Here is an 18163-nt window from a genome sequence, read left to right as displayed (position 1 = left end):
TGGAAAACAAAACAAACTTTGAAACATACCTTGGAATATTCAAAATTCTCAAAGATTATATATTTTAGATAAAACAAATGCTTTTGAGGATTCAAATAACTGTTATTAATCTATATAACTAACTGTGTAATCTATACACATTTGAGTGTTTACTCAAAGGACTGTTTTAAAAGTATTTATCCATCTATACTTGTTTGAATATTATAAGTATTTAAAGGACTGTTTTAAACACCTATAGAGTGCTTTTAAAGATAGATGCTATAAAAATTTTTAGTACTCAAACGCAGTAGTATTGTTAAATATTATTATAATTTAATACAACTCTTTTATATATATAATATATATATATATATATATATAATATATATATATATATATATATATATATATATATATATATATACATATATATATATACATATATATATATACATATATATATATATATATATATATATATATATATATATATATATATATATATACATATACACATATATATATATATATATATATATATATATATATATTACCACACATATATATATATATATATATATATATATATATATATATAAAAATATAAACATATGTAATTTATTCCATTGATGATAAAGCTGAATTTTCAGCAGCCATTACTCCAGTGTTACGTGATCATTCAGAAATCATTCTAATATGCTGATTTGGTGCTTATCAATGTTGAAAACAGTAGTGCTGTTTAATATTTTTGTGGAAACCAGGATTTTATTTTTTATTTTTTTTCAGGATACTTTAATGAATAGAAAGTTCAAAAGAATAGTATTTATTTCAATAAGAAAAGTTTTGTAACATTTAAATGTCTTTACTGTCATTTTTGAGATTTAATCTTTTTTTTTTTTTTTTTTTTTTTTTTTAAGAACTGTTATACACATCTGAACATTTTGAGTATTCAAAAGACTGTTTGAAAAGTGTTTATCTAAACTCATTCGTCTGTATTGAGTATTCAAAAGACTGTTTTATAATTATTGGAATGTTTACAGTCTTCACATTAAAGTATTTTAAATATATATATATTTTATTATCTGTATACTTTTTAGTGTTCTGAGAATTCAAAAGGCTGTTTTTAAACACTCAAATGAGCACTAATAAATAGTGTTTGTAAAAAATTATTCGAGTCCTATAAACACTCAAAATACTCATGTGTATGGCCGCTTCTGGTATCTTAAACATTGTTTTCCATCATTTCTCTCCAGGTACAGAGTGAATGATCCATTGCGCAGTGCTCCTTTATAAAGGAGGCAGTAGGGAGAGTATGCACAATCAATATATAAATGTAGACAAAACCGAGCAACAATGAGCGATGAAGGAAGACGAGAGGAAAATGATCCCTCATTGATCTCTGTCTTACTATGCTTTATTGCTCCAGAGCATCGAGTGAGATGGCAAAGACAATGAACACAGTATTATTTATTTTGAAACTCAGAGAAGTGGCGAGTGTCTGCGGCCTCTCTTCAGCACTTGGACATTGATTAATTCACATCCCTATTTTTACCAGAAGCCCATTATGAGCTTGATTCAGTCACGCATCCAACCTGACATTTCATTTAACTCGTCCTACAGTCCCATCATGCTCTGTTGAAATAATATTTCTTTTATTATTGTTGCGATAGATTTGCTTGTCTATTTTGTTTACACTCGCAGCATGCCTTTTTCTGAATGGGAGTTTCTGGAGGTACTGACCCAGAGAGGACCAGGGGTAGAATTTCAGATGTTGATCGGGTCAGATGTAGTTTTCATCAAGTTACAAATTGCTTAAAGGGAGATCTACAGCTCATGAGAACTTCATTGTTCTGTTTAAACAGCTTTCTTGGAGGCAATTTTTTTGTTTTTGTTTTCATAAAACAATAATACATTTAAAATATATTAACTTCATACAGTAATGTCTTTTTTTCATGTGATCTGGCAACCTGATAACTACAGTAGCCCTGATATATTTCTGGCAATGTTCTCTCAAAGTTATGAGCAAACATTATTACAGTAACATTAAGATAACAATTTATAGTAAGGTTTCTTTCATTAACAATATTAATTTACATAAACTAGCAATGAACAATACTTATACATCATTTTAATGTTAATTTCTGCATTTAATAATGCATTTTTAAAATCAAAAGTTGTATCTGTTAACATTAGGTTATGCACTGTGTATTAACATATACAATAAACAACTGTATTTTTTATTATTGTTTTAATATTTTAACAAAGATTAACATGCTGTAAAATACTGTATGTTGCCCATAGTTATTTCATGTTAACTATTGCATTAACATGTTAACATGAGCTCTTAATAGAATGATCATTGAAAGATATCTGGTCTTCAATATTGTTTTTTTTTTTTTTTCTTTTTCTTTTTTTCTTTGTTTTTTTTTCCTTTTCTGTAATGCTTTGGTTGAACATTCATCAAATGTTTTTTTTTTTTTTTTAATTTATTTATTTTTTATATTACTAGACTTGTTTCAAAACATTCAGAGAACATTCACAAGTAACGTTTCCATAATGTTGGCAAAATGAAAAAATGTAATGTTCCCGTAATGTTTTTCTCTAACATTTGCATAATAGAAAAACAAAATGGTTTAATAAAACTGGATGTTTTGAATGTTCTGAGAACATTTTGAATCTTTGCAAAATGTTCTTAATATTTTTCTGTTAGTTGGCAGCCTGTCTCTCATATAGCCTAGCATTTTAAGAGAAATATGTTGTGGAAACTAATTATAATAATATTATATTTATATCCTAATATATCAGCTTTTATTGTATTACAGTGCCATTATGCCACTTCAGTTGCACCAAAGAAAAAAAGTCACCCTTTCTATGACTCAAAGTAACATGAACCTAAAAAAAAAAAATCAGCACATGTAAGCTTATCAGCACTAACACTGCTGATTGAATAGGTTTCTATTTAAAAGCAGGTGACTCATCATTGGCGTAAAAGTGAGTATAGAAAATTGAATATCATTTTGAACTTCTAGAACTTTCCATTGACGTTATTTCAGCTTCCATTCAGTTGAAACTTTTTGTCCATAATGTTATTTCACATCATCAGCGTGGTCACATTCCAAATTTGTCATTTTTATTGTTGCCATGTATTGAAAAGTAGTATATTCATTTGGCAGCATATCTCGCTTTCCATCTCTGGCACAGACAACAACTGCCATCAGGTATTCTTGTTGCATAACGTTGCCATGTATTATTGATGTGGATATTCCTGCCTTTAAACACACCGGCCAAGATACAGTGACACATTATACTTCTGCTATATCCCCATGTATAGCTTCACTTCTGTTGTAAAAAGACCAAGAAGGACTGTTAAATCAATATAAAACTATATTTAATATTACGCATGCCAATCTGAATTAAAAATATCAGATTGTGACTTCATTAGAAATGACAAACTAGATCCATTATTACTGATCTGAGCCCATGATTAATCTTATTGATATGGATATTTGGATTTAAACAACCAATGTCTTTCTTTCCTGGCAGTAAAAGTCTTTGTTGGTGGACTGACAGGTGGAGATGGGTGTATATATGTGTATGTGAGCATGACCTCTTCTGCCGTCATCAGTTTACATGAGAGATAAGGAGTCTCTAGGGAAAGCTAGCCTGTTCTGACAGCTACAATAACACACAGAACACTAACCCCATTGGGATCCAGGCTTTGTCATATGCTGGGCAGCCATTAAACTTACAAATCAAGTGTAAACTGATACTTCTGAATAGATGTTGTAGTATGAGTGGTCACTTAAACATATAGTTTCTTTGCTAACAGTCATATGCAATGTTTGACTGTATGGATTTGTGAATGTGAAAGAAAGCTGAGGAAAACCCCCATGACCATTACCACCTCCACTGTTCAAATAACATTTACAAATGAACAATACCATCCTTTGTTAGTTCTGCAGCTGCTGAACTTGAGTCAATAGAAAGTGCTATTTACTCAACCTCTGTATGTCATTTCCTGGCCATTAATGTGCTTCCATTATCTCGCTTTGCTAAAATTTTCATAAGCTAGAAGCACATTTTCTCATAGGGTTATATCCTGAGATAAGTCTGAATAAATCCTGATTCTAGACGGCACTTAAAACCTGATTTTATTTGTAAAACCTATTTTTTGTTGTTGTTGTTGTTCTTATTTCACAAGATTTTCCATTTACTCCAAGCAATTAATACCTCAGTGCTGTTTTGAATGCATTCCATGTGTGTATATTTATATCGTGGAATATTTTTGTGCTAAACACTTGTGTGATTATAACACGATTGTGCACTTAGCTGGCGGTGGGGTCGAGCCGCTCACCACTCCAAGTCAACATCGTGACGCAGATGACGGGAAAACATCCCGACCTGCTTTTGTGTGGGCTGCTCTCTCTGCAGATCCACTCAGCATCATTTATTTTGTAACGGAGGTCGTGCGTATGGGATGTGCTTTTAAAGCTCTTAAGATGGAGTTAAGTTTATGGGCCAAATGTCATGGTAACATCATGTTCAATGGCACATTGTGTGCTACTCTCAAACTTCGTGGGAGAAAAGATGGCAGGAAATCACCCAAGTTAGTCTGTATCTTGTCACTGAATCTGTCTATGTTAGCATATTTTGATAAAATTGCAGACATAAGTCCTGCACAAAACAGATTAAATCAATGGCAATTATAAAAAAAAGGCCTTCGATTATAAAAAATGGCTCTCTAAATGCAAGAATGGGATTTATATACAGTACAATGGATTGTGAAATAGATGTACTACTTAAAATAAAATAAAATAAAATAAAATAAAATAAAATTAAATTAAATTAAATTAAATTAAATTAAATTAAAATAAATTAAATTAATAAAAACCCAGAACAGCATATTCAGTCAAGTCAAGTCAAGTTCATTTATATAGCCCTTTAAAACAACATAAATACTGACCAAAGTGCTGCACAACATACCAAACAAAACATCCATTGTACAATACAATTTAAAGACTAATAATAAAATATGAAAAGAAAGCAAAACAAAAATAATAGAATTAAGACCGGAAACATCATGCAATTTAAAACAATGTTTAAGACTAAAAAATAATAATATTAATTTAATAATTAATATCAAATTACACATATTCAGATTTTGCAATAAGAAGCACTAGGTTCATCTGAAGCAGAAACAGCAATGCAAGTGCAGGAAGTGATGCATTTCTTGTTTTCAAAAATAAATGGTCATGGAATGAGCCAAAACATTATTTTAATGTATTTATAATAAAACACTTAATACACTTAATAAAACAATATATTTTTTACTTGAAAAGAAAAATGACATAAGAGACTAAGACTTATTTTCGGGAAATCTAACTAAATTTAGTGAAGTAGTGAGCAAGATAAAAATGTAAATAAATACAAATTACATAAACATTAAAATATAATACACATTTATTTTTCTTTCCCCATTGGAAAAACCTTTTTATATTTTAAACATAATTCTTATGAAAATTTGGTTTGGTTAGATTATTGTCCTTGTTAGGGGTAAGGGTTAGTCCATGCAAGAATGGAATTATTTTACAATGCAATAGAATGTGAATGGGATTATTAAAAAAAAAAAAAAAAAAAAAAACTTTCCACCATATTCAAAAAAATGGCTTATACAAATTTTGCAAGAAGATGGAGCACTAGGCTCATCTGAAGCATAAATGGCAATATAAGTGCAGGCAGTGATGTATTTCCTGTGCTGTTCCTCTACCCTTGTGGCTCTACACTTCTATTTAAAGCAAGCAGAATTGGCTTGACATAGATAAGTTCTTCTTGGCTCGAAAATAAATGGTCATGTTGAGGAATGAGCCAATGAAGACTTTTAAAGATGGCAGTGTAATCACAGTAATTAGAGTCAAGGTGGGAGGACGGAGCACTCAGGAGCCAAGATGAAAGATCCACCGCTGCTGTAGAACAATGAAACCATGTGCATTATGCTCACTTATTTGTTACATTTTTTGCAATGAAAGAGCTATTCCAAATCATCTCATACACTTCCCAGAAATGCATTTGAAAGTTAAAACTCCAACTTGACTTCGAGGAGAGAGTGAGATGGGGAAGGAGTTTTCAGAGACTGGCAGACAGGAGGAGGAAAGGGGGAGGAAGTTGATGAAGTCAGATAACAGATTCAGAGAGACAGAAGTAGCTAGAATTAGATAATCTCTATAGAATCAGCTCTGGGAAATTTAATGGAAGTTGGACCGATCTAGGGACAGGACGTGTCTAGTGTAATGCACTTATGATGTCAGGGCGAGTAATGAGCCACCCGACATCAAGGAAATGAGGCTTTGATAATGTCTGCATTCCCAGAACTCAGGCAATGCCTATACTTCTTTGGAAAGAAAATAGGCATGGGAAAAAGTGAGAGAAAGAGAGAACTTCCCGGAATACATGTTTTTCCACTGCAGTAAGAGGGAGAGAGAAACTTTTAGACCAAGGTTTTGTTTTGTGTTTTATTTATGTATTGTTGTTGTTGTTGTGTGGTTTTGTTTTTTATTGTGCTGTTGTTTTTGTTTTTTTGATGTTTTAAGTGTTTTTGTTGTTGTTTGGTTGTGTTGTTTTTGTTTTGCATTTTTTTTTTTTAAGTTTTTTGTTAGTTAGTTTTTGTAAATTTAGTAAAAACCTGAAAAGGGGATCCATATTATTATTCTTTTTCGATTGAAAACGCTTTTTTAACATTTTAAGCATAAACCTTTTGAAAATTAATTTTGATTGTTCTAAAAACAAGGCTTGATATCTTATTTTGTTAAACAATATTTTATGTTCCACAGAAGAAAGTTAAACAGGTTTGGAATGATAGGCAGCAGTGACTTGGGACTAATCTGATGTCAGCAGGTTTGGGAAGCCAAATAAAGGAATCATTAGCAGGTCTGTTCCTGTTATATAAGACATGTTGATCTCAGTATGCCAGATGGGAACCTTTGGGACTATGAAGGCATGTTTTCACTATTAATTTAGAGTCTGTTACTTAGCTAACTGTTGGAAGTGACCTTGTTTGTGTTTTTTTTTTTTTTTTTTTTTTTTTTTGTGGATAGGGGCAAAACAGAAACAAAAGAGTCACTTAGAAACACAATAGTGAATTCTTATGCTTAAAAAATATGTAATAGGTAAGGCTGTGCTCTGAGATAATGGTTGAGTAAGTTAGACAGGGTGTAAATGTGAGACACAGATATTCTGCACATGGGCTGATTCTCCAGCACAGCTTCAGCGTGGAGGGCTTGAGCAGATGCTCACAGAAGGTTGATCACAGTGAGAGAAAGACAGAGATGTGCGATATGGAGATCTTGCTTGATGAATGTGAAAATCTCAGAGGAAATGTCAGTGAATGCTCCAGTGACTCAGTATATTATCGCTCTTTCTTTTTTCTCTAGTTTTCTATCTCTCTCTTTGTTTCTATCTGTCAGATTGACTCTCTCTACACTGTATCTCCTTTTTCTTAATGCAATTTTGGCTCTTCTGTCTTACACACACACACACACACACACACACACAGATACACAATATTTTTTGCTCCAGACTCTTTCAATCCCCCTCCTCATTTAAATATTTTGAAATGCTCACCTTTGACCATTAATTTTAATCCTAAATACATTTTCTTCTGAAAATTAAAGAATAGTTTTTCTCATAGTTGGTAATAAAAATTAATATTTTAAGTCTATTTTATGATTAGGTTAGGTTTACTAACATCAAACCTCACTGGTTCATGACGTTTGGTCTTGTGGCATATCAAAGAGGTTTAACATTAGTTGACATTTGAAATTTGTGCCACCATTTGATGTAGTAATGCCTATACTGCCAATTTTCAGATATATTTTAAAATTATAAAAAAATTCTGATTTTAAAGTATACTTAAATATATTTTTGATAATTTGTAGTTATTCATATTTCCTTTTTTATTTGTCAATTTTATTTCTATTATATACTGTATATAAAAATATCTTTAAAATATATTGTTCAAAATCTTGTTTAAAAATATATATTTTTTATCAGTTATTTAATTTAAAGGAGAACAAAGGCTTCCCTGCACTACATGCAGCCAAAAAATTTAAATAAATAAATTATTTTCAATCCTTAAAGCTCATTTGTTTTGTGAAACTTCTCACATATCATGACGTTTGTTCACATGATTTGCAAGAACTAATAGTGAGGCCTGACATTTGAGGTTTGTACTGCCATATTTGATGTAGTCTGTCTAATTCTGCAAATATTTTCACATATCATTTTAAATATATTTGAATATATGCAAAACATGAACAAAAAGGATTGATTTTGCAATACATTTCAATGAAGAAATTTTCAATATATTTTAGTTATTTAAATTTCCTCATATGTTTTTTGGCCTATTTGTATATATTTTGTATACAAATACAAATATTTATACTGTCCAAAATCATTTCCCTTTACTAATGGACCTTGTTGACATTTGTAATTTAGACAATGTTTTCTTCTGTGTTCTGCAGAAAAATGAAAATTGTACAAATTTGGAATGACATGAGGGTGAGTAAATGATGACAAAAGTAGAAGTCCAGTAGAATACATTAGAGATCATAAATAATGAACAAACTATCCCTTTAACTGATTATTTGTAGTGTACATTCACCCTGAAGGTTAAATTATGGTGTATACAGTTTATTATTGTACCCCCAGCAGGAAGCTCTTCTCTATTTATCCGATTTTATGAAATGGTGGCTTTAGATTTGCTCAGACTAAGACTTAAAATCATGCTGAAGAAACCTGACTTTCTTATGTGCTTTGCAAACAGAGGTCTTTCATAGTAAAGCCAGCCACTATGAAGTGACTGAACTTATCCTTTTTTCCCTTATCATCCTTTTACAACAAAGCTTGTGTTGCTTGTCTGATTTCCTTCTGACACTAGACATGAATAAGAGTGTACGAGAGAGAGAAAGATGCCTTGGCTCTACGGAAACTAAGAAAAGCAAAGAAAAATACTTATTACAACAAGAAATACTGGGTTAAAAGTAAACCCTGGAACTGATAACTCCATAGGTCAGTCTTCCAGAGCAAAGTTAAACAGAATAGGAGAACAGAGCTGTCAGTCTCTAACAGCATGCTCTCTTTTTCAGCTTGTGTCATCAGCTGCAACACAGGAAGCTCAGGAATGTGAGTGTGTCAGTCAATATGTTGTTTACTTAGTCAATCTAAGTAAATCTGCTCGGAACTCATACCTGCAGGCGCAACATTGATCCACTTGACCCAGGCGGCTTCCAAGTTTAATTGAAAAAGAACAGCTGGGACCTTTATGAATTAACTGCAGAAATCAATATCTGCAGAATGCCACCCTGTAAACTCTCTCCTTACACGCTGGTGATAACAGAGTAGCTAGCAGGCAGGTTGTTTGCAGTGCTTAGGAGAATAAACAGATGGTTTCCTTTGCTTTCTGTACTGTACAGGTGTACTGTACTGTTTTATGCACTCAGATTGTTAGTGAGTGCGAAGGCTGTCATCTGTTCCTCTCTTTTGTTTTATGTCACAATATATTGAATGACAACAGGTGGTAAACATCCTGCTGTAATGCTTCAATATAAATCTTCTGCAGATAAAACTCTCAGTCTCTATGTTATGTGGTAAGTCTGTTGTATTTACATGGGCACGTTAAAGGAATAGTTCACCCAAAATGAAAAAAACTGATAATTTACTTTCTCTTAGGCCATCCAAGATGTCGATGAGTTTGTTTTCAGCCATGTTGCTTCAGATGCAGCTTCTGTGCAAATAAATGATTGATGAAGATTAATCAAAAGGTCAAGTTATTTTAATTAAAAATTATGAGGTCAAAAAAATAAAAATAAGCATGCACGGATGAATTGTTCACAATGAGAACAATGACATGCGTTTAGAAAATATATGGTCAGAGCAGTCACAGAATTCATGGAATGTCCATTGAGTTTTTAAACATTTTACTATGTTCAGTCCAGTTCCACAGATTTAATATGTCTCGGCCTACTTCAATTTGATGTGCATCTTTATATCTGTCACTATCTTCACATATGTGACCACAAAACCAGTAATAAGGTTACATTTTTTAAAACAGATTTATATGTCATCTGAAAACTGATTAAATAAGCTTATATAATAAAATAATAAAATAAAATAATCTGGAATCTAAGGGTGCAAAAAATTCTAAATATTGAGAAAATCGCCTTTAAAGGATGCATGTTACTAATCAAAAAAATAAGTTTTCATATATTTACGGTAGGATATTAACAAAATATCTTTATGGAACATGATCTTTACTTAATATCCTAATGATTTTTGGCATAAAAGAAAAATCTATAATTTTGACCCATACAGTGTATTGTTGGCTATTGCTACAGATATACCCGTGTGACTTATTACTGCTTTTGTGGACCAGGGTCACATATCTTTATATGAGCACAGAGTATCATATCTACTGAACTGCAGAAGATAAAAGGGCATGGAGTTTGCATGAAAACAACAGTAGTGACATGCCATCTGACCTGGCTGTGTACTGGTAATGACAGGAAATTGGTTGGATGTGAGTGAATAAGGGAGATGTCAAGCTTTCAGGTGAAGGGACTGATTTTTAGAGGGTGGTTTGGAAAGCTTGTCTTTGCATAGTGTCTGAAATGTACTGAAGGGGATAAAGTGAGCCAGTCTGTCACACAGGGCTTGTAGATGCCTCAAGACCTATTAGTCATTGGTGAATACTGGAATGGACAGGCGCACAAAAGAGTGGAAGCCTAACTTTAATTCTTACTGTGTGAATGAGACCAAACGAGTCATCTCACAGGCACTGCAGGTGATAAAGCACTACTAGAAGAATCTCAACATTGCAACATGCTTACCTCTGATAGCTTTTCTGCCTCAAACACGTATCATACAGCATTAGATGAGCTTGACTCTGCAGGCCGGAGAGGTTCGATCCATTCAACTCAGAGACACGCTCAATATTCTGTAGGATCTATGATGGATCATTTGGGCTGCAAATCAATGACATGGTCAACACCTTTTGATTGCAATGTTAGTTTTTTTTTTTTTTTTTTGAGTGTGCAGATTTCACTTACGTCCCAAGTAGCAAACTATCTGGAAAATAGCTTTATACTCTTTTGGAAGTCAAAATACATTGCCACTAAACCCCCCATTCAATTCAAAATGCAGCTGGTGCACAGCAGTTGTGTTTGTGGTGAAGTTCAGCACCAAGGACAGCATATTCTCTCAGGTCTTTCTGTTGTCCTGAGTGCAGCCACAAGAAAGAAAAAAACCCTCAAATTTACTGATTAGGTTGCAATGTACAAGTGCTAGAAATGTATTGCATGGATCCACAAACGTAAGCAAACACAGACATCTCGTAGACATTTCGTGTTCCTTTCCTCATATACATGTACCTACCGCTCCAAAAAGAAACTCGTTTGTTTGTGGCCAAGTTTTCTCTCAGAGTTTACTACACCTTTAAATGGCGCGAGCCTCGCAGTAAGAAGAAGGCGGGGTCGCGCGGCGCGTGTGTGAAAATCTCGTGATGGTCCAACAGTGTCTCTGAGCGCGCGGCTCTCGGTAACTGCAAGCGAGCACAGAACGAGGGTAAAACATCTTCACACAAGACCGCGAAACACCGACATTTAGCGGCGTGGATCAAACATATAGAGCCTGTTGGGAATGTAATGTGGATTATTACGCTTTGGGATTTTTTTCGAAAACTGAGGTTAGTCTGTTTCTCTTTTTTTTATTTTGGTATGGAATGATTGAAAGCTCGCCGGGATGTTACAAGTTCATCACTTACTTCAAATATTTACACTTAGTCAGCTTATTTTTACATTCTAAATCACGATTGTTGTTTAATTTTACTTTTAGTTCTGTGACCGCGGCGTGTTGCACTGAATCAAAATAAAGACATTCGCGTTGTTTCGCGGAGAAGCGCGATAAAAATACTAAACTATATTATCATTCAGGCCCACAACACAAGAAACGAAAAGAGGTTTTACACATGATGTCGAACTCTAAAAATACATTTACTGGTATTTATTCTTCAAGGATAGACGGTTATCTTCTGTGCAGAGCTCAGTGTGGAAACAGTAGAATATTTCTGTCAGAGTTGAGCGGTTTTCGAAACAAAATTTTGGGCTCAAAAATAAATATGTAACGTTACTGACTCTCTTTTTTGTCAGAAATATCACAGAATATTTCGTTTATTCTCAGTAGGTTAGACAACATATGTCTGTATTCTTGTAGTAAATACGAAAAAAGCACGCCTTTTCCTCCGTAAACATGTAACAAACAATTTCGCGCTTTGCTCTCAGGAGACCTGTGCTTTTCTTAATCTGTAAAGGTAGCTGTGAATAATGAATAAGAGTTCTCCGGTGTCTGTGGAGCCCATGATCAACTGCCACTCAAGATAAACAACACGCATGCCCACTGAAGGTCCATCCTTATGAATGCACCTAGACACGGTCTGGTCATAATACACAGGAACGCATATCCATTTTACCTTTTTGCGCATGTATGGAAATTTATTAACATTTGCTACAAATTTATGTGGCTAAAATTTATTTTTAGGATGCACACGTGGTGTAGTTAGCCTAAACGTTTTACTAATAAGGTCTATAAGTGTACTACTTTATTCTGGATTTTATTAGACGAAATGTATAGGGGAATTTAAGCAGTCTTTTATTTGATATATATATATATATATATATATATATATATATATATATATATATATATATATATATATATATAAATTCAGGGGTGGCTATTAACACGTTGCAGTGATGTAAGAATATTCAAAAACCCTAATAAATTATTCGATATAAACATCTGTCTTGATGTGACAATCGAAATGTTAGAATTTTTTTCTAGAATTTTTTGCACGTTTACATGTATAACATGCACGTTCAGCTCTTTTTTGTCTTGCTCTGAAGTGCTCAAGTGAGTACAGTGCATTATTAGAATATCTTAATTCGTTCTCATCAATTTGTAGTGGCTCATTTAGATCTCCTGGAATTTAATATACTTTGGTAATAATCCAGTATAACACACACTAGCGCGCTCACACACTCATTTTAAAGGTAGACTATTCAGGCTTGTGTTTTTTAGTACATTTAATGTTTTTGTCAAAATAATAATTGGGGCTAAACACATTGTATTTGTGTGTTAACATTTTTGCCGAAATGTTAACACATCCACCCAGACAGTAGCCTATCGTTTGCCCTGAAATTGTCGGGGTAGATATTTCCTGAGCGCGGCCTTGTCAAACACACACATTCATCGACGATTTTTTTTTCTCACAGCTGACAAATGAAAATGAACTCGTATGTCTGAATTAAAATAATGTCATATATTTATTCGAGCGTGTTTAATTTCTCCATGACGCTCGAGTTTAATATCACCTTGTGGTGTTTTGCAACATCTTTTGTGTGAAATATGATGCAGTGTCCTCTCACCAAAATTATTTTGTCGGTCTGTTTATACATGTGCTCATTTATTTTTGAGACTGACGTACCTTATTTTAGGTGACTGAATTGTGCACTAATAATCTGAATCAAAAGCGAGATTTCAGTGTATCAGAGCACATTTTGTGTGTATATTGTGCACCATTTTAAACGGGTGAAACGAAGCGAAATGCTGTTTTAAAAACGATATATTGGAGCACTAAACCCTTTCAAATATAATAATCCATATAAACGATTTTTGCTTAAAAATATACATGTTTCAAATGTTTTAAAATCGCATTACACGTTAGCTAAAATTAAAATAAAAGGACATTTATATTGTTTCGTTTCCCTGTATTTTGTATCATTTTGTTCACACGGGTGTTGGTTATAATCTCAATTTACATATCAATAAATGATTTTAATGCAACCGATGTATTTTTTCACGGAGATAAACGAATTAGAATAATTTACACTGATAATTCTAAAACTGAAAAATACACATATATATGCACATATAAATGTATTAGATATTTAATGAACGCTATGTAAAATATATATTCTTGTTTTGTTTACCGAATATAATAAGTAACACATTTCCTAGTTTTGTAACGAATAATCGTTCTGCAGCGTTTGATTTTTTTTTTTTTTTTTTTGTGTTTTTTAATTCCTTCAAATCGCCTTTTTATCTGTGTCGCATTGAAGAATATTTCCTATTGGCGTTGTGTAATGCTCAGTCTCCAAAATACTCTGCCTTTGCAATACACCGCAGTGTGACGTGATCTTTCTGTCCTGATCAGAGCCCTATATTATGCTCACACTCCACACCTTTACCACAGTGAAATTTGGTCATAAATCATATTCCTAATCCTCTGTTTCTGATTATGAGGGGTATTATAGTGAATCATGGCTCAAGGATGCTGTGTTTTGGCAAGGTGATGTAATGCCGTAAACGACTGCTGCAGAACCGCTCACAAGTCACTGTTCCTCTGCAGTGGGATGTTTAGGGGGTTGCTGGTGGTACCCATGCCCACTCTGGGTCACTGGGGAGAGGCTGTATGAGGCCAGGTAGGTGCCTCACGCCTCCCATTCACCGGCTGGCAGCCCAGGAGGAGAGCACCGGACACTGATGTCATCCATTTTGGCCCAGCTTTACCTCGCCCACACCTCCGCTCCACCACCCGGATGCTCGACGGCAAACGTGTCACATACGGAGCTGAGCTCGCTGAAATGGCGTGCACCTCCTCCCAAAGCCTCCATGATATCATCGGGGCGCACTGGAGGACATTTTGTCGCAGCTCTTCTGTTGTAATGGCAGAGCGTAATTGAGGCACCTGTGGTAAAACCCAGCTTTGTGTGTCTGATGAATGGTTGGGCCTGCTGTCATTAACATGCCCCCCTTCCTCCATTACACCTCCTTCTCCTACTTGCCGACTTTTTAACCGGGATCCAAATGCAGGGGTTTTATGTTGTTGTGTCATGTGCCGTTCCCAGTGGGGTGTGTCTATCACATATCGATGAGGACAATGATGTGCTCAGTTTAGCCTTTTCACCTCTCTCCTCCTCTTTGCAAGCCCTCGCCAGACAAAAAAAAGAAAAAGAGAAAGCACACATGCATATTTTGAGGTGTGGGCGCAAGCCAATGTGGAGTATCTGTTACAAGCATGCGGTCTCTCGCTCTTTTTCCCCTCTTCAGCTGTAGCAGGCAGAGCTCTGACGGCATGCATTGTGTTTCGGCTCGGTTGAATTGCGTGGGCTGGTAGCACTATTGTCCTGCCGTACCTGCTGCCTACGCCTCTAGCAAGGACATGGGCAATATTAGATGTATATTAGGTTACACCTGGCATGTTGCCATGTAATTGGAGCCTATTCATTTATGCACATAGGGGACACATGTTAAGAGGAGCCAGAGCTGCGTTTTGCCTTCACAAAAGTCCTACTAATCTGTGCTGGTTCAAGGCCAAATGTCAGCTCAGCATGGGAATCTTCTCTCATATTTGTAGAACAAAACAGGCCACTTTGTTTGTGATTAAGGATGTGTTAAAAAAGCCCTGTAATTATTTTAATCCACAAAATAAACATTTCTGTTGCATTTTACTGCATCTTGTTATGCAACATTCTTAAAAAAAAAAAAAAAAAAAAAAAAAATATATATATATATATAAACGATTATAATAAATACAATGCACAATAATTATAGATTTTAATATCTTTATGCAATGCCTTTTTTTATTTGTTGTTGTTTAAAATGAAGGACCACACCTAAATTAAATATTTTTTAAAGCAAAATATTATGGGTTTTTAGACCTAGTGTTAAGATGAAGTGTGTACTAGAAATGTGAAGTATGTGTCATGAGAATGTGTCGACATGCATATTATTGTTTTCATGCATTGTGCATCCTGCAGAAAGCCTTTTAATTTTCCACATCATCAGATAAACAAGGACTCACTGCTATTGAATGATAGCTGGAGCTGCCATGTGAATAATGCTGCTAATTTACACACTAGATGACCGATAACACACAAGAATCTTTTGGATAAAATGCCTCTAAAATAGAAACATTTAATTAGGCTTTATCAGGACTTGCATTTTACAAAATAATGAGAGACTTATTCAAATGCAGCTTTTCATGATAATATTTGTGAAAGTGTACTGAATTGTTGTGTTACATAATATATTTTTATGCTTTTGTGTTTTATGCATAAAAAGAATCACACACTCGATAGACTGAGACATCCGTGTATTCATTTGTAATTTGATGCTTTTCTATTTTGACAGCTATTGTGCACTAGACGGGGCAGAGTAACTGTATGGACTACGTTACCCACAAGGCATCATGCAGTCTGCACTGGTTTTCCTAAATACAGAAAGAGTCCGACCTGGAGGACCTGTCTGGATGATTGAGGTCTGAGGAGAAACCAGAAGAAAACAGAACCTCAGCAGACACAGAGCACCTCATCTGCTCATCTACTCAAGTTGATCCATTCCAGGAAACGTGGAAGAAGTACTTTTATTGTCGCCTGACAGAGATTGGATTGTTGTGCAATGTCATTGGCCTTATGACTGTTATTTAAGACTGTTCTCCTCTTAACTCCCTCTCCTCTTTTAGGATATTTTTTGTTTGTTGCTGCGTTGACGATCTCACCTCTTCTTTAGTATCTCTGGGCATACTGTGGGATGTACTTTGGATATACTGACCTTTGAACCAAAGCAAATTCAATGATTTCCTTCTGTTCAGGATAATAACCCCAAATCTCCAGCACTTTTACAATGAATTTCTTCAGATTCTCAGTCCAGTTGCAGCTGCTGATCAGTAATGTGCTTGGGCCCTGCTTGGGCCTGGAGTTTACAGGGTCGCAAGGCCAGTGGGCACGCTATCTCCGCTGGGATGCCAGCACCAGAAGTGACCTCAACTTCCAGTTCAAAACAGACGTGTCCACCGCCTTAATCCTGTACTTTGACGATGGTGGCTTCTGCGACTTCCTGCAACTCATGGTGGTCGAAGGGAAGCTCCAGTTGCAGTTCGGCATCGACTGCGCCGAGACCACAGTCGTATCGGACAAGCGAGTCAATGACAGCAGCTGGCATTCTGCCACCCTGAGCAGGTACAACCTGAGAACTGTGCTGGTTCTGGACGGAGTGAGCAAATCGGGTGAGGTGCGGCCACAGAGGCAGTACATGAAGATCGTTAGTGACCTCTTCCTGGGAGGAGTCCCTCAAGATATTCGTATTTCTGTGCTCACTCTCCCGACAGTGAAGGATCTTCCGCCGTTTAAGGGAATTATCAGGGAACTGAAGTACAATAACAAGGAACCTATTCTGCTAAGCAGCCAGAGAGTCCGCATGGACATAGAGGGGATCTGCATGGAGAACCCATGCGAGAACGGAGGAACGTGTTCCGTTGTGGATGGGGAACCGCTTTGTGATTGTTCTAAGACAGAATATGTTGGCCGATTCTGCAACGAAGGTAAAACGGTCTATATTTTACAGCTTGATAAGAGTAATTGTAATGTTGACTTTGTACTGTATATGCGATGTAAAATCTTTTCTCAAACGTTTATTGGCACCCATCTAATTATACTCTAAATTGTCAGTCTTAATTGCTGAAATGTGAATAATGTTTCATAGAATCCTTCATGCTACTGAAGTTTGACTCTAAGGTTCAGATTAATGGCGTCTCTTAGCTTGTCTACAGAAGCTGAACTGTTTTCTGCATTGGCAGGGGTTTTTGTGCTGGGAATTTCTCGATCAGCTTCATAAGACCCTCCTCTATTCCCCCATCACTTCTTACAGTCAATTGAAAGGGAATGTCATTGAAATGCACTACTAGGAAAGCCTGCGTTTTTACCTCTGTAAAGCACTAAGCTGTTTTTCTCTGGCAAGCATTAGTGTGTGTTAGTGTGCCCGGCTGAGGAAGTAGGGTGTTAGGATGTTAAGGTGCCTTTTCAGATCCCTTGGTTGTTTTTCTGAAGTGGCCATTTTAGTTTCTCTGGGGATTTGAGGAGGCCATTTCACAGCTCTGGGTATTGTTGTTGCACCTCTTCAACAGAGAATGAATCAGAGACGGGGGATAATTGCCTATTTTAAACATCACAATTGCAATTCTTTATAGCGTCATTACTGGTTTTCCTAGAAAGAAAATTTTATCACCTTGGTTATCGAATGTGCTTATTTATATACCGAAGTTCTGGTTTGCACGCATTTATTTTGTAAGTATAATCAT

At 35.0% G+C, this 18163-nt stretch overlaps 1 protein-coding gene across 23 annotated transcripts in view; it reads left to right on the top strand.

Annotated features, from left to right (window-relative positions):
- The first annotated feature begins 11535 nt into the window (after nt 1-11535).
- Nucleotides 11536-18163, top strand: part of LOC109057157 (neurexin-3a) — a 270223-nt gene continuing 263595 nt past the window's right edge. For 16 of the 23 annotated variants that reach the window (XM_042742036.1, XM_042742019.1, XM_042742035.1 and 13 more), the window contains exons 1-2: nt 11536-11713; nt 16219-17407. In XM_042742036.1, the coding sequence (XP_042597970.1) occupies nt 16711-17407 (697 nt within the window). In that variant the 5' untranslated portion in view covers nt 11536-11713; nt 16219-16710. The remainder of the gene's footprint in view (nt 11714-16218; nt 17408-18163) is intronic. The other 7 variants (XM_042742017.1, XM_042742018.1, XM_042742016.1 and 4 more) reach the window with 1 other exon arrangement.

This window comes from Cyprinus carpio, chromosome B17, assembly GCF_018340385.1.
Source record: "Cyprinus carpio isolate SPL01 chromosome B17, ASM1834038v1, whole genome shotgun sequence".
In the NCBI taxonomy this organism is placed as follows: Eukaryota; Metazoa; Chordata; class Actinopteri; order Cypriniformes; family Cyprinidae; genus Cyprinus; species Cyprinus carpio.
This window is presented reverse-complemented; position numbering and strand designations above follow the sequence as displayed.